General features: G+C 43.5%; 1 protein-coding gene across 1 annotated transcript; it reads left to right on the forward strand.

Annotated features, from left to right (window-relative positions):
* Positions 1 to 417: 417 nt before the first annotated feature.
* On the forward strand, positions 418 to 21806 carry TRIM65 (tripartite motif containing 65; the record flags this gene model as incomplete). The annotated part of the gene is made up of 6 exons (XM_083355727.1): positions 418 to 873; positions 3432 to 3527; positions 3774 to 4007; positions 6070 to 6235; positions 7659 to 7742; positions 20911 to 21806. 6 exons carry the CDS (start codon positions 418 to 420, stop codon positions 21486 to 21488), a joined length of 1614 nt encoding a protein of 537 aa, XP_083211853.1. The 3' UTR covers positions 21489 to 21806.
* Positions 21807 to 22768: the final 962 nt, after the last annotated feature.

The following is a 22768-nucleotide window of genomic DNA, read 5'->3' on the forward strand; positions in this document are numbered from 1 at the left end:
GCCCACCCAGTCCCCTGAGGGCAACTGCAATGCTGATGTGGCCCTCAATGAAATTGAGTTTGACACCCCTGCTTTAGAAGCTGTAGGTGACCTCAGATGGTGCACCTTCAGAGTAAATAATAAAGCTCAAGTTAACTAATGAAACATCAAAATTGATAGCACTGGCCTAAAGGTTGTTTGAAATAAGGAGAAAATTCAAACCCAAAGCTTGGGGTTTTTTCACTTAGAAAAAGGCTAATGCATTTAATATTAGGGCATCTGTGATTACCTTAAATGCTGTATTGTACTGTGTAAACTACAAATACCTTCTGTCCCTTTAAGGCTTACTCTTTCTACATTCAGGACCGCCCCTTAGGGAGCATTTTGGGTTGTGAGTGTATTAGTTTCTCTTTCTCTTTATGTGCTTCCTGGGGGGAAATGGCTTCCTCTGGATCTCAGAAGCTGGAAGAAAAGTTAATATGTTGCATTTGTCTGGAGATGTTTACCACCCCTGTGACTGTGCCTTGTGGACACAGTTTTTGTGAGAAGTGCATCAGCAGCCACTGGGACAACGAAGAACAAGGATTAAATGGTGAGAAGACTTGCACTTGCCCTGAATGCAGAACATGCTTTACAGAGAGACCCAAACTTAGCAAAACTGTCCAGCTTGAAAGCCTGGTAGAGCTGCTGAAACTGGAAGAAGTGTCCCCAGGGATCCCAGAAGCGGAGATGAGGAAGGCAGCTGATTCTCCAGCAAGGAAATGCCACGGCCATGGCCGGCCCTTGGAGCTTTACTGTGTAACTGAGAAGCGCTGCATCTGCTGTGTGTGCACCGTAAGAAGCTGCCAAAAGCACAAGAGGGCTCTCTTCGAAGAGGGACGGAAAGCTCAAGAAGTAAGCAGGGTGGCAGAATCAAAACTAGCGGCTGGTGGGCTAATAGAATTCATCCTATAGCTTATACAGCCCAAATTTACAGAGGCTAAGACGTGTCTAGTGCTAAATGGAACTGGGCATGGTTTTCTCTGAACAGATAGTCCTCAACTTATGACCATTTGTTCAGCAAATGTACAAGTTACGGTGGTGTGGAACAAAGGGACTTGGGACTGGTGGCTAAAGTTACAATGCAGTGCTCCCAAGGTCACGTGATCAAAATTGGGTGCTTGGCAGTGTGCCCACATTTACAACCATAAGGACACTTCAACTTCCCCGTCTATCTCCCCTCCCCCATGCTTTTTTGGCTCCCTGTACTTTATGGCAGGGGTCCCCAACCTGTAGGCTGCAGCCCACTACTGGGCCGTGGCCTAATCGCCACCAGGCCGCATGAGTGGCTGGTCAGTGCGCACATCTGTGCGCACACTACCCCCTCACGAGAGGGTCATCGCATGCATTGCGGGCGATCACAGCCCCACTCAAACAAGAATTGTGGACGGTTGCGGCCCCACTTGGGTCAATGTTGTGGGCACTTGTCTCACTTGCACGAACCTCATTGTGGGCACTTGCAGTTGCACAAGTGTCATCGCAGTCATTCAAGGTCCCACTCACGTAAGCGTTGTTACGAGCAGTCTTGACCTGACTCGCGTAAGCCTCATTGTGGGTGCTTTCAGCCTCACTTGCACAAGTGTTGTTGCATGTGTTCAAGGTCCCACTCACGCAAGCATTACCACGAACAAAATCATCCCCTCTTTCCCTCCTCTCACCCCCGTTCTTGGCTGCCAACCCGGAAAGATTGAGAAACTCTGCTCTATGGCTCCTGCTACCTTAGCTGACCTTCACATCTTCTTGGCCGTGCTGTTAAGCAAGTGTGCACACCCTGTCCCTTTTGCTGGCTACACAAGACTTTCTTCCCCAGGTTGCACACAGTGATTTCCTCTCAAGAACTGGGGAAAATGATCTCACGTGGCAATAGCGAACAGCCAGCATGAACATGCCTTGTCAGCATCAGGAGTAAGATGATGGCGAAGGTCCATGGGACAGCAGAGTGCACTGTGGCATGGGCAACTGTGGCTCAGCTTGGGCTGGGCTTCATGCTGCAAAAAGGCTGGGGCTGAGGTTCCCATTGCACTGTGGGTCAGGAGCTGCAGGGAGCCACAGCATGCATGGTTCTAGAGTTGCTTGCTGCCTTACAAGATAGGGCCAGGGCAACCACAAGGGCAGAGATGTGGGGGGGATAGGTAGATGGGGGTAATTGAAGGGGAGGCGGTCCCTTATCTTGAATGAACACAGATCAGGGCTGGGAGAGACCAAATCCTAAATGGCTTGGATAGGGGTAGGTCGTTGGTTAACAACCAATGGAATTTAGTTGATGATGATAATAATGCCAGGACTACTGTTGCTAAGCAACATAGTCATATAATATAAATCAAGGACTATATGTATATATGCATATATTTGTATGAACCAGAGCATGTTGGCATGCTCTGATTTTCAAATATAGTCACCCATTGCACCTCCAATTAAGATTTCTAAACTGGGATATGTCCATAGATCCCACTATGGTAAGAATGCATATTGGTCTTCTTAGGTATAGGTTTCCCTTCTTTTCTGCCCAGTAACACTAAGGTTCCATATTGGTGTTATAGTAAAGAGAATAACGTCCCTGCTAAATGCCACATTTGCCTCAAATGCAACCAAGCAATTATACTAATGTAACAGAACTAATAAGCTTAACAGTTAATAGTTTCTGATGTGCCTTAAGGTACAAGTCCAACATCTCATGAAATTATATTTCCTATATACCGGTATATATTTACTTCAAAGTATTGATAATCTATTCTGGCCCCAAAACACGCTGCAAGCTAACAACAAAACAGGGTTAAAAATCAAAATATAAGGAATAAGAATAAATAATACAACAGCCAAATCTGATCACTGTCCACAGTCAACTCAGGCCAAAGGCACATTGGAATAATACTGTACTGCTTTACAGTAATTGTTTTCCGAGATTGAATAATAGGGCTCTTGGGCCTCTGAGGAAGAGGATTCTACATTGCAGGGGTAACCACAGAGAAGGTCTGTTGTCTGGTCCACAAATCATGTACAATTTGAAATGGGTAATGGTTATGCTTTGATGCTATCTCACAAGAGAGATGATGCTGAAGGTCTTGCTAAATCCAAACTATTACCATGGTTCAATATAAATGTGAGCGAACCCAATTGGCCCATATACCATCACATTTTTCTTGAGCCCATTGCTCTTTCTGAAGCGGATAAGCAGTTCCAGGATCTTGGTCATCTTGTTTCAACAATGGCAGCAAGGTGATATTATTAGCGTAGAGCTGTGGGACCTTTGCAAAGGATTACGTGGGTAATACTTTGGTGTATTTCCTTAGTTATTCCTTCCAATGTGAATAGACCAACGTGAATATGCCAAGTGAAGTATTCTCTATAGGGCTGGAAGGATCAAGGAAAGTATGAAACAATTGCCCATTTGAACTTCTAGTCTCCTTTGACAGGAGTCAATCAAGGAAACCTTGGAAGAAAAACGGAAAGCGGCAGAAAGCATTGCAGCAGAAATACAGAAACTGGAGCAGCAGATGAACCATGTTAAAGTGAGTCCTGTGGAAATAGTTTGTGCTTCGGCAGTGTTTAATCGCTCTTGTGGCAGCTGCTGAATAAACAGAGGTGGTCATTTCCTCCTCATTACTAGCTTGTGTCCACAAAGTAAAGGTCAGTACCCCTTCCATTGTCTTCCCTCCGCATTTTATTTTATTGCCATATGGTGCTTTAAGAAAAGTGGAGAGAGACATTAACTGCTATGAGGATAACTTGATGTTTTGAATGTTGGCTTCCTACAGGTTTTCTCAATGAAGTTCAAATCAGGAATTTTGCAAAAGTTTGATCATCTCGTGGAAACCCTAGAAGAATGCAAGAAGAAGGTGCTGAAGAAGGCAACAAGTGAGCATGCTGCTTTGCTAAAGCAAATGCAGGAGAACCAGAATTGCCTACAGCATCATTTGGAGACTGTCACACAATACAGCAGGACAGCGGAAAGGCTGCTGAGCTGTGCGGATGATATCGTGTTTCTTGAAGTGGGTAAAAAAAAAAATGTGTCTCTGTGCATTGGGAGAACATTGCTATCATTGTATGCTTAATACAGTTTCTTTGCCAGAACGTACAATTAGGATCAGAGTATCAAAAGCCAGAGGCCCCCAGTGTGCAACCAGATATTTCGAAATAGAGGACAGATCAGGAATGTGGAGAAGTAATAGACAGAATTCTTCCTGACATGTGAGGTTGCTCCAAATCCTTAAGAAAATGAAACTTTATTAATAAATCTCCCAACACTGTTGGAAGGGTTAGACTAAAGTAAAATGGTAGCAACTGAATAATGGTTTATCCTCCTACAGAAACTTTTGCATGAGCCTTCCTTCCTTCCTTCCTTCCTTCCTTCCTTCCTTCCTTCCTTCCTTCCTTCCTTCCCTTCCCTTCCCTCCCTCCCTCCCTCCCTCCCTCCCCCCCCCTCTTTCTTTTCCATTGGGACCACCACTGCTAGTTTATGCAATATTCTTTCAACTTCGATTTTTAGATTTTAATCATTTTGTGATCTTCTCCAATTAGGGTAGGATAGGATAGGATAGGATAGAATAGAATAGAATAGAATAGAATAGAATAGAATAGAATAGAATAGAATAGAATAGAATAGAATAGAATAGAATAGAATAGAATAGAATAGAATAGAATAGAATTGCAAGGTCTTCTAATCCAGCTCCTTGCTCAAGAAGGAGAACCTATACCATCTCAAGACAGGTGATTGTCTAGTCTCTTCTTAAAAATCTCCAGTGATGGAGTGCTCACAATTTCTTTGCCTTCTGTTCTTCTATCTTCTGGTATTGCCATATCAATTATCCATATGTCTTTTTTTTCAACCACATTAAATCTGGTGTGTTATGCACCAAGATTTTATCAGTTTGTATTTAGAAATCCCACAATGTTTTAACCTGCTCATTTTTGGCTATTTTTTTTCAACTATATGTTCCCACCAATTTTTTTATTGCTGGCAAGTGATAATTTTTACAGATGTTCCAGTGAATCATTTTGGCGACTGTGTTATGTAATTTATAGCCAGCTTGCGTGTTCTTTTTGCACAGCTGAGTATATGATCTACTATTGGTTGGTCACCAGAGGTTTACATTGGATTTGGCAATTTTGTCCACGTATTGAGGATCTGAGATAGGCAGATTTGTTGTTTAATAATGTTATAGGTGTCATCACAGGATGTAAGTTGTTCTAAGTGAAGATGCCTTTTGCAATTGACTGATGAAGATTTGTCAATGCTGCTGGTGTTTAGTGGTGTTCCAGATGTTTTAGAATTGCGCCCAAGGTTTCTATTCCTATTAGTATTATTTTACTTTCTTTTGCCACAGTTGTTCTACTCCTATTTACAGATCTTTATATTTTATGATTTTCTCCAGTTCTTTCTCTTCTATTCTGCTATTACTTTGTCTGTTTCATAATCACACCAGTTCTTATTTACAGGCAAATTTATTTTATTTTTCATTTTATTTATTAAACTTATATGCTGCCCATCTTGCCAGAGGCAGCTTACAAACATTGGATAAAATGCAGAATAAGATATTTTTTTTAAAAAATGAATTAAAATGAAACTAAGATATTGTTGCTACATTGTTGTGCTGTGGTTTATAGTCAATCTGTGAGATCCTCTTACAGCTGCTAACCAGGTGATCCATGGTTTATTCAATTTCTTTGCAAAGTTGGCATTTGCTATCTGTTGCTGTCTTCTCAATTCTGGTTTTATATGCATTTGTTCTTAAGGCTTGATCTTGTGTAGCCAGAATTACGTAGATTCTATCTTTTGCTTCAAATTTCCTGCTCCTAGGTATTACCAGATCTTGTTTTATCTGCTTTGACTGTAAGGATGTTTTTGTTTTATGTACTGGCTGTGTAATACTTTGCCTTGCCATATCTCTTTTCTATTCTTCGTTTGGTCTTTCTTGTAAAGTAGTTTGTTTTCCTTAATATTCAATAAGCCTTCATGGTGTAGCTTCAATGCATCTTCTTCACTGTGCTCTTGCTATTTTTTAAATTATCCATCTTTGCACTAGCAGAATAATTATTTTCTATTTTTTGCAGGAGCAACATCTCCTCTCTCCACCTAGTAAATTGGAAGGTCCTCCAGTCATTCAATTTGATTTGGATAACAGTGAAGATACCGTCACCAAGTTCTTCACTGAATTCTTCAGGGTTCTGGAGGAACTTCAGTCAAATCTTTTGAATCCACAAATGGCTGGCAGAAAAAGTAATTATCAAGCTGTTTTATGGGCAATGAAAAAATCGGGTCACACTTGACAGGTCAATTTCCTAGCAGATATATATAAGAATCTGGTAGCACTTTTTTTAAAAATTTCAGTCTAGCCATACTATGCATCCAATGAAGTGATTTGTGGCTCAGAAAAGCTCATGCCTTTGAATAAAATGTGTTAGCTGGAAAAGGTTAGCTACCAGATTTCTCCTTATTTTGTGCTGCTTTAGACTAACATGGCTTTCCTCCAAAGTCTGGCAGGTGCACGAAGTATATTACAATAAAGTAATATACTTTAAAGTAATATACTTTACAAAGATGTAAAGAGGTTGGGTGAATTCAAGGAGTGGAATGTGTGCCTTACATGTGACTTAAGCATCTTTTCCCCTTTACGTTTCATTGAAAAAGAAAACACTGGACATTTTGATATGTTTGGATTGGTAAAGGAGAGAAATGAGCACCTTTACTCCTAAACTCTTTATGTCTTCACCCTACAAGAACAGAATATGATTTTTTAGCTCTGCTCATTTAGTTCTCTCCAGCTCTATACTGGAGGCTGCAAAGGGAGCATCAGAAGAGCTGCATAGGGCACATGCACTACAGCTGTGAAAAAACGAATTTTGAATATAATTGTTTGCGTTAGAGGATAATACTGTAAGAATAATAGGGAAATTATTCTTGTTTCAATTAGCCTATTCAAAGAAAGTCAATTTTGTATAGTAAGAATGATTTAAATGGATGCCCACTCCCCACAATAGTCTGCAAAGTCCAGATCGCCTAAAAGATTTTTAAAATGTGTTTTCACAAAGAAGATGTAATTCAGAGATAGCAACTCACCAAGATTTGTCACTTTAAAAAAAATCTGTAGTAACTTTCAAATTCATACATTTCTTCCCTTTTCATTTTCAGTATCAAACAGATCAACGTTTCTGTTCTTTTTCTTGAGTGATTAATATAATCAAAGATGGGATATTCCTGAGTGTCCTTATTTATTTCAAGTTGGTTGCTGTTCAAAGCTACAAGCATGTATATAGGGCTGAATGGCTTTTACAGGTGTTATTTAATCATTAGAATTTTTTTTACTTTTTTTTCCCTTCTAACTATTTTCCCACAAGTGCAGGGTCTACTTTTTTTCCCCCTGGATCAACCAAGCGTTGATCCAATGGTCGCAACAGAAATTAACTAACCAACTTGTTGCCCGAGCCTGATGTTGTGGGCTGAGAAAGAGTGACTGGGCCAAAGTTGCCCATTTTTCTTTCATGTCTAGGGTAGGACTTGAACTCGCAGTCTTCTGGGGTCTAGTCTTAACTACCAGGCCAAACAGTCTTTTCTGTTATTTTGAATAGTTATAGATAGAAATTTTTTGAAGTTTGCTTTCTTCGTGCTGTTGAATTTTTCTTCTCTGTATTGCATTCTGCAGTCAGACGTGAGCCCAAAGTATTTGTGAAGAGGACGCCTGGGCTTTGTCTTTCAGAGAATGAATTAAGGACAAAGCTTCTAAAGGGTAAGAAAATGGGCTAATAAGTGGGGTCTCATTCTTCAATGTACACAAAGATGTCTCCTACTGATCCTGCTTCAACAGCGAATGCACTCTTTTCTTCCAGTAATTTTAGTTACGTTCCTAAAAGGAATTTATATAGTTCCCAAAAGATTTAAGAGTGGGACAGCAATAAAATGTTATACAAGATACAGCCCCCTCTCTTTTGAAAGAAGAAAAACAAACTCTTTATTTACTCCACGTGGTAGAATGGTGACCACAGTGGCTGAATTTGCTGCTCCCTGTTCATGGAAGAGGTTACTTATGCGAATAAGGCTCTTCTTTGTATGTGTAAAGCATGTTAATTCTGGGGGGAAAAAACCTCGGAAAAAGATCTCACACTCCTTTCCTACGGGAAAACCTGCTCCCTCAATACAAAAAGGCTGCTTGTCTCAGTGATAACGAGACCGCACAAAATAGATGACAAACAGCAACCTAGTGGAGGAACAAAATGTTTTCACAATAACAGGTCAAGAACATATTACTAACTACCAGGAGGTTTTAGGTCCCCTATTCTGTTTTCTCTTGGCTTCACTCTTTGAATATATTCTCTGTGCTTATATATCTTTTTGTATGAGTGTGAAATAAACTCCACAATTTCCCTATAAACTCTCTGTTGCCCAAGCATTATCTGGGTCAGTTGCCTTAATAGTTATTCGAGATAAGAGTTCAAAGGTGCTCAAGACGGATGGGACAAGTACCATGGAGGACACTTTTGCATCACTCCCTGCTCCCTTATTCTGGATGGAAGAGTTTGCAATCTACCCAGCCCTTAGCCATGAAAGCCAGCTGAGTGACCTTGAGCCAGTCACTCACTCGTTACAGCCCATCTCATGTTGTTGTTGTGGGGAAAAATAGGACAAGGGTGTCTTGAATATGTTTGCTGCTTTGAGTTATTTGTAAAAATAATAAAGGGAGATATAAATAATCAAATAAATAAAATTCCTAGACCTGGGAGCCAAACTTTACTGAACAGCCCTGATACAAGTAAATATATATCTGTGGGTTTCTCTCTTCCATGTGTTTACAACATTTCCCTGCTTACGGATATTGTATGAGGGTTAGATATTTTTCTATAAATTGGAAAAATGGAAAATCACTTATTTCTTTGATAGCTGAATCCTATACAGGCAGTTCTCAACTTCATTGACTCCAGAATTATGGTTCTAAGTCGTGCCAGTCATTAAGCAGGTCATGTGGCAGTAGTTGTTAAGCAAACCCATTGTCCATATTGGGCATTTTTGCAGGAAACTGGAAGTAAATATTGTAAATAGCAGTCAGGTGACTACAGAATGCTGCAAACAGCCATAAATGTGGGCCAATTGTTGAATGCCTGAAATGCAATCATGTGACCATAGGTGGGTGGGATGTCCAACAGGACTTTGAATCCAGGTCATAGCACCATTTTTTTTGCTCCATCGTAACTTCTAATGGTTGTCAAGGAACCGGTCATAAGTCGAGGACTACCTGTACGTAAGTTGTGATGAATTCAGTGGGACTTCCCAGTGAAGAATGGCCTGCAGAGTGAAGAATGTGATAAAAAAGAATGTTTGGGATAAATTCCCTAGGCTTGATAAGAGATGTTTTTGAAATCTGTTCTTAATGACATCCTCTTCTTTATCAAAAGGACACAAGTTTATCTTTTTATTTTTCACTTGTTATTAAGGAAAGAGCCAGAGCATAGTCTTGTTGCTCAATATATTACCCAACAAATTCCACATGAAGAAAACCTATTTACTTTATCCACTTTTATCAGTCACTATAATTAAATTTGTGTGAACTGCCAATTGCATAATTCTTCTGAATGCAGTATTGTACAATATGCTGATTTTCAGGATACAAGTTTCATACAAATAAGTTTCAGAAAGAGAGGACATGAGTCAGCAGGTGTTGCAGAAAATACCACAGGCAACAAGAGAAACAGGAAAAACTGCAGAATACCAGTAGGCAACTGAAAAGCTGTACAAATGCTGGTCTTCATTCACACAATATGCTAAGATGGACTATATTTGGCCAGTTAGTGCAGCATGTGTTGTAAACTCAGTTAGCATGTTCAGTTTATGGCTTACTGTGTTGGGTACTCCCATGCAATTAGGTTAATTCAAAAAACTACTGAATTCTGTTAACTACGAATTAGCAGCCCAAAGTTTGGATTTAAATATTCTGTTGCACAAACAGAATGCAACTTCAACATAACGCTAGTTATAACATGTCCACTGTAAAAACATTTGGAGGGCCTCACATTTGTCTGAAGCAAATTTCTCAAAATTAGTTTGGGGTAGGAATTCTTCCTTTTAACAGTGTCATTTTATGATCCAAACTCTAATCTTTAATTTCTGCATTTTCAATGACAATATTCTTTTGGGTCTGATGCTTTTAAAATCAATTTTTTTCAATTTAGTAGGCATATGAAAAAAGCACTGTAATCTATAAGCTATGTTGCCTTGTTTTGAAGATGAAACAATATTTGGAAGAGTTTGCCTGTTCTAGAAAAAATAAATTTGCCTGTTCTTGGATGAAATGAAACATGTAATAGTTTTAAATGTTCTGGACATAGAAAAAAGAAGGATCCAAGAAAAGCTTTCTTGTCTGTAACAGTCAGGACTAGATGGCAGCAGAAAACACAATACACTCTAAAATGTTGCTGCCATCTAGTTGTAATGCAGGGTTTTGCAATCCAGATCTTGTAGCCTTGGCCCTAGTGTTCCTGAAATTTGCCTTGGAAGTAGAGGTGTTCTAAGTAAAGATTCAGGCTGTCTTTGTTAACCTCTCACAGCAAACAACAAACCATTCAGTCAATTACTTTCTGTGGTATCGGAGGATATTCTGAGAGAACAGAACAGAAATAGATCCACTGTCCAGAAGAGGGACTCCTTCCTAGAAAATGCAAAAAGTTTTCCTCTGCCGCAGAAATCAGAAATGCATATTGAATGTACATTAGGGTTAGAGTTACTTTTATAATACTGTATCAAGTAGTGCAGAGAACAAAAAATATGCTTATGAGTCATGCACACACCGCCGACAATAACCAATGGCGTACTGACGAACATCCTATTCCCAGGATGGTGGGGAACGGCAGAAGGTGCACAAACAGAGGGCCGTATCGTCACCGGGAGTGTCATCTCCGCTCTGTACAAACGGTGAGACGCTCCGACCCTCTGTACTTCCCCGGAGGACCCGGGAGCGAAGGTGTGCAGCCTCCTATGCTAAGGCTGGTCTACCTGAATGCCAGGTCCGTAGCTAACAAGGCACACCTTGTTCGTGACCTAGTGGAGAGCGAGCACGCGGACCTGGCTTGCATCACGGAAACCTGGCTGGGCCAAGAGGGTGGTGTCCCTCTGGTTGACCTCTGCCCGCCAGGTTTCCAGGTGCTGCACCAGCCTCGGACCCATGGGAGGGGCGGGGGAGTGGCAGTTATCATCAGGGAATCCCTTAGCCCGCGAGAGACCACCGTCCCTCAGATGGTCGGGTGTGAGTCTCTCCTACTGAGATATGGCCCGGGGGCACAGTTGGGCCTGCTGCTGGCATACCTACCACCTAATCGTGCAGCAGCAGCCCTGCCCGAGCTACTCAATGTCCTCTCAGGGTTAGTGGTTGAATTCCCAAAACTCATGGTCTTGGGCGACTTTAACCTACCGTCCCTGGGAGGATCGTCCGATCTGGCTCGGGAGTTCATGGCTTCCATGGCGGCCATGGACCTGTCGCAAATAATTTCTGGACTGACTCATGAGAGAGGCCACACCCCAGACTTGGTGTTCTTGTCTGGACGGTGGCGCGATGATATCGGTGGGGGTGCCACGACTGTCACGCCCCTGTCATGGACCGATCATCACCTCCTGCGGCTAGACTTCCCCTTTGCCACCCCCCGCCGTGGATGCGCGGTGCCAACCAGATGGTACCGCCCTAGGCGCCTAATGGACCCTGATAGGTTCCAGGCAGCGCTTGGGGACGCACATGCACTCCCTGCTCACAGCTCGGCGGATGCCTTAGTGGAAGCCTGGGAAAAGGCAGCCACGGAGGCTCTGGACCGAGTTGTACCCTTGTGGCCTCTGACCCGGCGCAGATCCCAGCGAGCCCCATGGTTCACCGCGGAGCTCCGGGAGATGAAGCGTCGGAGACGGGGCCTAGAGAGCCGTTGGAAATCCAGTCGATCCGAATCCGACCGATTGCGATTAAGAAGCCTCACCAGGTCTTATCTCGCTGCGATAAGGGTGGCAAAATCCAACTACTTTTCCACCCTCATCGCGTCCGCAGATAATCGCCCGGCTGCCTTGTTCAGGGTGACTCGCTCCCTACTGAACCAAGAGGTGAGGGAGGAACCCTTGCAGGGTCGAGCCGAGGAATTCGGTCAATATCTGCTGGATAAAATTGCTCGGATTCGAACCGGCCTGGACTCCAACTGGGCTGAGCTGGAAGAACAAGGCATGGACAGTCTTGTCGACGTCATCTGGGAGGAATTTGATCCTGTGACTCCTAAGGAAGTGGACAGGATTATGAGGAGGTTGAGCTCCTCCACATGCTTACTGGACCCGTGCCCTTCCTGGCTGGCATATGCAGCTCGAGAGGGGACACGAGGCTGGTTCCTGGTGGTCATCTCCGCTTCTCTGAGTGAGGGTCACTTCCCCACCGCCTTGAAGGAGGCGGTGGTGAGACCTCTCCTCAAGAAGCCCACCTTGGACCCATCCTCATTGAATAACTTTCGTCCAGTCTCCAATCTTCGCTTCCTTGCGAAGGTTGTTGAGAGCGTGGTGGCGCACCAACTCCCTCAGATCCTGGATGAAGCGGTTTATCTAGACCCGTACCAATCGGGCTTCAGGCCGGGCTACAGCACGGAGACGGCATTGGTCGCTCTGATAAATGATCTCTGGAGAGCCCGGGACAGGGGCCATTCCTCTGTCCTAGTCTTATTAGACCTCTCGGCGGCTTTCGATACCATCGACCATGGTATCTTGCTGCGACGCCTCAGGGGACTGGGAGTGGGAGGCACGGTTCTGCGTTGGTTCTCCTCCTTTCTCCAGGGTCGCTCGCAGTCGGTGCTGGCAGGGGGACAGAGGTCGACCCCGAGGCCTCTCGCTTGCGGAGTCCCTCAGGGGTCGGTCCTCTCGCCTCTCCTGTTCAACATCTACATGAAGCCGCTGGGCGAGATCATTCGCAGCTTTGGAGTAGGGTACCATCAGTATGCTGATGACACCCAGCTTTTCATCTCAACTCCAAACAACATCAGTGATGCCCTCGACGTGATGTCCCGCTGCCTGAAAGCGGTCCGGGAATGGATGGGGAGGAACAGGCTTCAACTGAACCCGGACAAGACTGAATGGCTGTACGTACCGGCAAGCCAGGATACTCAGAACATCCCATCCCTTAACATCGGGGACAAGTTACTACCCCCTGTTGATAGGGCCCGCAACCTGGGTGTCCTCCTCGACTCGCAGCTCTCCCTGGAAGATCACATAGGAGCTGTGACCAAGGGGGCCTTCTCCCGGGTTCGACTAGTTCGCCAATTACGGCCTTATCTGGACCTGGATGCCTTACGTACAGTCACCCATGCTCTTGTGACCTCTCGCCTAGACTACTGTAACGCTCTCTACATGGGGCTGCCCTTGAGATCCACTCGGAAGCTTCAACTGGTGCAAAGTGCAGGGGCACGGACACTCTTGGGAGCCTCCCGATACTCCCATATCACACCTCTCCTCCGTGCGCTGCACTGGCTTCCAGTTGCCTTCCGTGTGAAGTTCAAGGTGCTAACAATGACATACAAAGCCCTACATGGCATGGGTCCGGACTACCTACGGGAGCACCTTCTGCCAATGTCAGCACCCCACCGTCCTGTGCGCTCCCACAGAGAGGGCCTCCTCAGGGTGCCACCGCTCAAGGAATGTCGGCTGGTGGCCCCCAGGGGGAGGGCATTCTCAGTGGGTGCGCCAGCCCTCTGGAACAGCTTACCAACCGAAATCCGGATGGCCCCCGACCTCCGCACCTTCCGGCGCGACTTAAAAACTTACCTGTTCCAGCAGTCCGGCCTGGCCTGATAGCTCGAATTGGGGTCCCAGTTTGTTTTTTACTATTGTTTTTTCACTATTGTTCATTCTGTATACCTACCTTATTCTGTACACCGCCCCGAGTCCCTCAGGAGAAGGGCGGTTTATAAAAACAAACAAATAAATAAATAAATAAATATTAAACCTACAGAACTACAGATGATCTCTAGCAAAAAGGTTGAAACAAGCAAGTTCAATCACACCTTTGTAACAAATGCACCATAGATTGCACTATCTTTGCATAAGAGCACTTTTAAAATGTATTTATCTTAACAAATTTTAGAAATATAGAAATAAATACAATACCACTGGCCACACATGAAAGTTTGTTGGCTATGGCAGTGGGTTTAAGGGAAGATAAGGAACTATGGGAGAAATGTCCCAAAGGTGCTTTTCTAAAGGCAAACTTGTTTTTTTTCCTTGAAAATGTTTCACTTCTCCTCCAAGAAGCTTCTGAGTGAATAGTGAATAGTCAGAACTGAAGAAACCTTTTGGGTGAAAAGTGAAACATTTTCAAGGGGAAAAAAAATCAAGAAAGTCCAATTGCCTTTTGAAAAGCACCTTTGGGACAACTGTGACCTAGTCTAGAGCAGACATGTCAAACTTGCAACGTCACATGACATTGTGTGACGTATCGGGACAGTTTTGCCATTGCCAGCAATGGGGTGGGTGCGGCTTCCGGATGATGCATCCGGCCTACAGGCCGTCAGTTTGACACCCCTGCTCTAGAGAATGGGGCAAGGGACTAATCCTTCACCTCCCTCATGTAGCAGGTCAGAAAAGTCCAATATGCGGGGGGGATGACTTAAATAAAATGGATTATTTCACCAGGACAGTGTTCAAGAGTGAGTGACAGTTTGTCATCATGTCCCTTGTCCTGTAGAACACTCATTCAGGACATTGATTGATGAGTAAAAGACTTATAATCAAGTACCAAGCCTTGGCAGACCTTGGCCATTGCCTCAAATAGTAGTAGACCCATTCCCTCACTTTCCTCTGAGAAGCTTGGTTGATATAGGACACAGCCTTGTGCACTACTCTTTGAACCAATAGGCACTCATCCCGGAAAGACAAAGCGCAAAGCATACTGTCTCAAATTAAGATTGGAGCATTTGGGCCTACTAAGAAAAATCCTAGGCCAGTTACTGCTGTTACAGGAGTGGGTGTGTGTGTGGGGGGTGTTCAATGGATGGCCCTAGTCCTGTCCTCCATTTGGGCTATTTACACTGTCAGTGGCCCTCTGTACCAGAAGAGATTGTCAGTTATGAACAATAATTCCCTACACCTTTGGGTCACAGAGAGAGAGAGAGAGAGAAAAGAAATGATTCTTTGGAACTTAACAGTTCAGCCCAGGGGTCGGCAACCTAAAAAAGAAAAAGAGCCACTGGGAACCGGTTCCATCACAAATTAAAAAAAGAGGGAGCCGCGTGCGTGTGTCCATGCACGCGCATGCGCAAAAAGGTTTTTTGCGCATGCGCGGACGCACGCGGCTGCCATTTTTTAAAAAATGAGATGGAACCGGTTCCCGGTTGCCTGATGGCGACGGCCCGTCTGCAAAGCTGCCGCTTTCGGCAGCTTTGCAGACGGGCCGTGGCAGCTTCCGCAAAGAGCGGCGCCCCTGCCCATTCCGAGAGGTGCGCGCGCACCTCTCCGAACGACCGGAGGTGCGCGTGTACCTCCGCGCGAATGGGCAGCGGTGCCGCTCTTTCAGGAAGCCCGCCGCGGCCCGTCTGTGAAGCTGCCGAAAGCGGCAGCTTAGCAGACGGGCCGCGGCAGCTTCCGCAAAGAGCGGCGCCCCTGCCCATTCCGAGAGGTGCGTGCGCACCTCTCCGAACGACCGGAGTTGCGCGCGCACCTCCCCAAAGGTTTGGGGAGGTGCGCGCGCACCTCCGGTCGTTCGGAGAGGTGCGCGCGCACCTCTCGGAATGGGCAGGGGCGCCGCTCTTTGCGGAAGCTGCCGCGGCCCGTCTGCTAAGCTGCCGCTTTCGGCAGCTTCACAGACGGGCCGCGGCGGGCTTCCTGAAAGAGCGGCACCGCTGCCCATTCGCGCGGAGGTACGCGCGCACCTCCGGTCGTTCGGAGAGGTGCGCGCGCACCTCTCGGAATGGGCAGGGGCGCCGCTCTTTGCGGAAGCTGCCGCGGCCCTTCTGCTAAGCTGCCGCTTTCGGCAGCTTCACAGACGGGCCGCGGCGGGCTTCCTGAAAGAGCGGCACCGCTGCCCATTCGCGCAGAGGTACGCGCGCACCTCTCCAAAGGTTTGGGGAGGTGCGCGCGCACCTCCGCCCATTCGGGGAGGTGCGCGTGCACCTCTCCAAACGGGCGGTGCCACTCTCCATTTGGAGAGGTGCGCGCGCACCACTGCCCGTTGGAAGAGGTGCGCGCGCACCGGGCGGCTGGGAGCCGCAAGAGACGGCTCAAAGAGCCGCATGCGGCTCCGGAGCCGCAGGTTGCCGACCTGTGGTTCAGCCCCTCAAGTCCAATGTAAAGTTGGATGGCTGTTTCTGCCATCCTTGGAGTGCAGCTGCTCCTGGAGGTAGCAAAGGACTCCTCCAAGAAAGAAATCGGGGAGGAACTTGGTTCAACATACAGCTGTTTCTGAGCTTGATGTTTTTTGCAAAGATGAAAACAAGTCACGTCTTATCCTTTGTAACTGAATGGGAAGATCTTGGTATGTAGGTAGGAATACAGTGGCTTTGAAGGGGCAATGCTGCATCACGCTTTCCAGATTTCCTTAGTTTATGTAATTTATTCCCATCTTTTTTAAAAAAATCAAAGTCTGTATCATTAAGTTAAAAAAATGTAGTTGTATCTCCCTGACTGCAGAGATGTGTGTACATTACATAACCCAGCAAATAGATTGCCCTACAATAATGTTGTCTATGGTACATCCAGCCAAAGTTATTTTACTGAACGTTGATTGCACACTCACCATTCTTGGTTGTTTCTAGTTCACCTGGTTGATAAGGCTCCATTTACAGTATAGGCCCCTCTCATAGTTGATAGAGACAATTGTGACATCAGTGTAGGTAGGCTGAAATATGTTTATATTTCTTTTTTTATTTTCTCATTCTAATTTTAAAGTTCCTGCTTTTAATGAGACTGTATGCAGATTAACACACAAGGAACCAGTTAATTAAATCTCTAATTTATAAGTTGAATCTAATTTTCCATAATATAGAGGCAGTCATTCATCTTCTTTGGCAAAATGAAAACTAATCAAAATGGAAAGCCATAGCTGTTTCTCACAGAGGTGTTTGTTTTCAGTAACTAACAACAATGAATACAGGATAATCTGTGATGTGTATATGTCTATTTCCTGGGTTTGGGCTTCTGGTTTGTATCTCTAGGGAAATAATTATCTCATAAATCATATTTAGGCAGAATGCTAAGCAAAGGAATCCTGAATTGCCAGCAAGAACAGACACCCTTTATCATGGCATAGATTTCAAAAAGACTATGGTGAGCTCTTCAGCTAGGAATAATCCTTGGCCCTGAAGCTAGTTTTCAGTTTTCATTAACCATATCCTGGGAACCAAGAGACTATCTGAGTTCTGCCTTAGGCACAAAATCAACTGGGTGACCTTGGGCCAGTCCCTTTCTCTTAGCCCTAGGGAAAAAGCAGGGACAAACTACTTCTAAAAAGGTTGCCAAGGAAACTTATCCAGGAGTGAAGATTGATAGGAACTTATCCAGGAGGGACTCATCCAGGAGTCAAGATTGAGCAAAAGATGTAAAATTATTATTATTATTATTATTATTATTATTATTATTATTATTATTATTATTATTATTATTATTATTACTTTCCTACTTATTACAGCATGTAATGGGTTTAGTATTTTCCAACCCTAAAAAGTTATTTTTTCCTAGAATCCAGATTAAAGACTCCACATCTAAAAACAATGGTAACTTGTGACACTAATAAACATGAAGCAAAATTACATTACATCAGGGGTGTCAAACTGCCGGCCCGTGGGCCGGACGCATCATCCGGAAGCCGCACCTACCCCATTGCCAGCAATGGCAAAACTTCCGATACATTGTGCAACGTCACGTGACGTCTTTTTTTTTATTGAAAAGTTTTATCATACATTTTATCTTTAACAACCCCCCCTACCCCTCCCCTATCCTCCCTCCTTACCCCTCCCCCCTCCCCCCCCACTTCCCAGAGCTAAGTACAAGGTATAAAAGACAAAAAAAAGAATCATAAACAACCATATGCTAACAACCGTAAACTCTAAAATCTATCACTCTCTAGCTCATATAGGATAACTACAAACACTATTAATATAAAATATATAAAAAAGAGAAAAAAAAAGAGAAAAGAAGGGAAGGCTTATTCAAATGCTACATGAAACTTTTTAGTCCCATATTTGTTCTGGATATACTCAATCCATTTGTCCCATATTTGTTCTGGATATACTCAATCCATTCCTCTTAACAGTTTAATTTCATTCTCCAATTCTTTCCTCCTAGCTTCCACAGCACATCTATGTTTATTATTCATATATATCAACACCCCTCTCATATAGGCCTTGCTAGCATCCCAAACCATGTCCATAGAGGTGCCCTTATTCATATTAATTTCTAAAAAAAAAAACCCTTCATCCGCTGTTTACATTCTTCCACATTTCTCTAGTTTCTAAACAAATTCTCATTTACGCGCCACGAGCGCCTATCTCTATTCTCCTTATTAATCTCTAGCCAAACTGGGCTATAATCAAAAATAGTTCTTGCACATATCTTCACCTTCTTAATCCTTGAGAAAAAGTCATTAGTCAACAAAATAAAATCGATCCGGAAAAAAGATTGATGTCTGTCAGAAAAAAAAAAAGTATAATCCTTTTCATGCGAATGTCTTTCACGCCAAATATCTCACAGTTCCAAGTCATCCTTCATTTCAAAAAAAGATTTAGGCAGTCTAACATGACTTGGGACGCGCTTAAAAGCTCCAGCCTTGTCCATCTGTACATCCAAAACACCATTCCAATCCCCCATAAAAATAAAAAATTTATAATCCAACTGGGTATACTTTGTATGAAATAAACTAAAAAAGTCAGCTTGTTGTTGATTAGCACTCCATTAATATTGAAAAACTTTCTTCCTCTTCTGTGGTAAATTTAATCCATTAACGTTCCAAGTTAAAAATTTAATTGCCATGCATATCATCCCAAAGCTCTTGAAGCACTGCTTAAATAGGACTATCTTTTTTAGGCCGTACTCCTCCCACTGCTTGGCTGTGAGTACATTTTGGAAATTCCATAGACTTCTGCTGACCTTATTCTTTTAATTTTTTTTTGATCGTTTTAAAGCAGCACGCGTCTCCCTCTGCTCTCTAAAATCATCCAAAGAAGTTGTGGCTTGATCTCCTCCAGCACCATTCTCCTCTGTCTGTCCATCTTCAGCCTCTTGGTGTTCTCCTTCTCCAGATCCCTTTGCAGCTTCCAGAAGTGATAGTGGGGTTGCTTTTAAAACGTTATTATAAAAATCACGCGCCTGCATCACAGTGGCCAAACGGTGCCTTTTACCTTCATGCATCACCATCAACCCAACTGGAATCTCCCATCTGAACCTTATATCTCGTTGCTTGAGCTCTTGCACTAAAAATGTAAAATCCTTCCTTCTCCTTAAAATCTTTGGAGGAATTTCTTTTAGAACCAAAACTTCTTGATCAGCAATCACAACTTTAGTACCATAGGCAGCTTGAATAACTTCATCTCTAATTTCCCTCTTTGCAAAATAAACCACCACATCTCTAGGTAACTTTCTCTGTCTAGCAATCCATGAATTCACACGAAACACTTTATCCATGCCTCCCTTTATTTCAGATGCTGGCTGAGTCAATACTACTTCCAGAGCCTTAGAAATCAGCTGCTTTAGGTCTTCCTTAATATTCTCTTTTAAACCTCTGATTCTAACAGCATACTGCATCTGGAAATATTGAGCAAGACTCAGTTCTCTGTCCATTTTGTCTCTTAAATCTTCATTCTCCAGTACTTTTGCTTCTAATATGGCATTCTTTTGAGTCAAATCTTCCACTTTTTCATCCAAATCTTCCACACATTCAGCCACTCTATACACTGAAGACAAAATGTCTACCTTCATCACTCTGAACTTCTCTTCCATCCTCTCTTCTATTCTCTCCTCCAATTTCTCCAATTTCTCCTCCATCTTTGCAAATTTATCACCCATTGTTTCCAGAATTACCTGGGCATATTTTTCAAGAGCATCTTGTAAATCCTTCGGTGTCAATACATCAGGAAGAAGCAACGCTTGCAATGATGACTGTTGCATCGGAGAAGTTCCAGCACTCCAAAGAGCTTTTGGGGGAGGTTTAACCGCCATCTTTACTTTCACTTACTACGCACTTTCACTTTTAAATTTATAAAATCCATTAAGCTAGAAAGCAGCAATAAAAGTCCTCTTCACCTTTTCCTCCTGTACCGCTCTGCCTGCTCCTTTTATTCCATGGTCTTTCCTTCTGGCAGGGGTGGTCGCAAACGCCTGGCTCCGCTCCAGAAATCGCGGAGCAGAGACGCTGACCAGCTGGGAGCAACCCAGGCTACGGGGGAGTTCGATCCTTCAGCCGCCCAAGCTTTAAGCTCAGGCAGCCCCGGAGAACTCAACCCCTACCTGGGGGCTCACCCCCTCCTCTTCTCCCGAGGAGGGGGCTTCAAATCCACCCGAACAGCTGATCGACGCTGTTTCGGGTGGAAATAACACAGCTGAGCCGCGGGCAGCCCGCAAGGGCTGTCTCCGGCGCCGCGCCGCCACCGGAAGTCAATGGCAAAACTTCCGATACATTGTGCGACGTCACGTGACGTCTTGAGTTTGATATGTCTGCATTACATCTAGAGTTTAGAAAATACAGAATAACGAAAAAGGATCTGTTCAACAACACAACTCCTGACTTTTAAAATTAACCATTACTTTAATAATATATCATCCTGCTGTATAACATGTTTTGATGTGTAACGTGCTTTCCTTCAATGAACGTGCAGAATGGAAAATATTCCAGAAAGGAGGTAAATTGGTGCTTAAAGATTCTTGAGTTTTGCTTTTTTTTTCCTAATATGTTACCATTGTCACTCCCGCAGATCAGCAGAATTTGACATTTGATCCGGTCACAGCCAACAAATACCTGCAGATATCTGATAATAATCAGAAGGCAAGTCATCCCCAAGGTTTTCAAAAGCCAAAGCCAAATGACCCTCAAAGGTTTGAGCCATGGCAAGTCTTGTGTACTCAGAACTTCAGCCAAGGCAGTCACTACTGGGAAGTAGAGTTATCTGACCACTCCGTCATTGTTGGCGTAGCTTGCCAAACATTCACCAGATTGAAACAGGCTCATCAGAAGTTTACCATTGGGTTGGATAAACTCTCCTGGGGCCTGCATATCCAAGAAGACAGCTACGTGGCTTGGTACAACAACAAGTCTACGAAGATAAAAGAACCTCTGTGCAAATTCATTGGAGTTCTATTGGAGTGCGATCAAGGAACGATATCCTTTTACAGCATAGACAATAATATGAAATGCCTTCATGTTTTTCATGCCACCTTTACAGAGCCTCTGGTTCCAATTTTCTGGCTTTGTGAAGGTACAGCCCTGACTCTTTGCCAAAGGCCACCCAACCAGATTGTAACTGTTGAGAAGTCACCTGATTTACAAGTATAGGCAAAGACTGCCGCTATGGAAAAACTTTGAGTAAGCAAATAATTCTGGAACATTGAAAAAAAAAATTAAGCTACTTGGCTGTAGAAGAGACAATTCTTTTCTGTTTTTATTCTCTTGTGAATTCTAGGTACAGATGTAATTACTGTAGATGTTTATACAACAAGGTATCTGATGCATGTGTTTTTGAAGCTGCATAAAGCTTCTGACAAGCTACAAAATTAAGAAATGAATAGCAATAAAGAAGTAGTGTAAACATAATTAACTTTTAATTGGGAAATTGTCATAGCCAACAAAGAATCAAGTTGGGCAGAAAGAAAATGTACAGTAGTGTTTGCCCTGGACAGATCACTATTCACAAGCATTCTGCAGTCACTTCATTGTGAAGGTATATTGTGAAACAGTTAAGTACATATATAGTTTCTCATATGGGTAACCGGATAATAACAAGTTCTTCAGAATTCATATTCCGGAAAGCAATTTTTAAAATTTATTTTTGTAACCTTTTTCCTATTAGAAGAGACTACAGTCTTTAAAAAGATCAACAAGATCTTTGAATGGAAAACAGAATTATAAAAATGCAAGCATTAATGTTTTATTTTTTTTAAAAAAAGCAGCTTAAAGGAAATCTAGATCTAAAGCAGGTTTTATTCCATTTTTCTAAGTTTGTGAAAATTTGCAGGGAAAGAAAGCTTATTTTTCAGTGGAGAAAATTATGACATAAGTATAACTAGCATTACAGGTTCTTGTTATGTTTATTATCTGTGCATACAAAAGGAAAGTTGGAATGATGTTATGTAATGATCCTCAGAACTGTCCATTACCACCCCAAACCATGTCTTAGGAAAACAAAAACTCTTGGAGTCAGTTCTAGTCCAAAAGGAATTTTTACTAGGACATGCTTCGTTGTGGAAATACAAGACAGGACTTAGTATTGTTTTACAAATTGAAACTCTATAAAGGGATCCCGGTTCAACCCCCCCTTCCCTCAACCCCATTTGGTCAGCCCCCGTCATTTTACTTCGTGTCATCCCTTTCCTGGGAAAAAAGGAACTTTGAATCTTTATGGTTATTGCCTTCTTCCTCTACAGAATAAACGAAGACACAGGCCAGTGCCTTCTTCTCTAACCCTCCCTTTTGTTCCCCCAGTTCAGGGGTCGGCAACCTAAAAAAGAAAAAGAGCCACTGGGAACCGGTTCCATCACAAATTAAAAAAAGAGGGAGCCGCGTGCGTGTGTCCATGCACGCGCATGCGCAAAAAGGTTTTTTTGCGCATGCGCGGA

This window comes from Vipera ursinii, assembly GCF_947247035.1.
Source record: "Vipera ursinii genome assembly, chromosome: 2".
Taxonomy (NCBI): Eukaryota; Metazoa; Chordata; class Lepidosauria; order Squamata; family Viperidae; genus Vipera; species Vipera ursinii.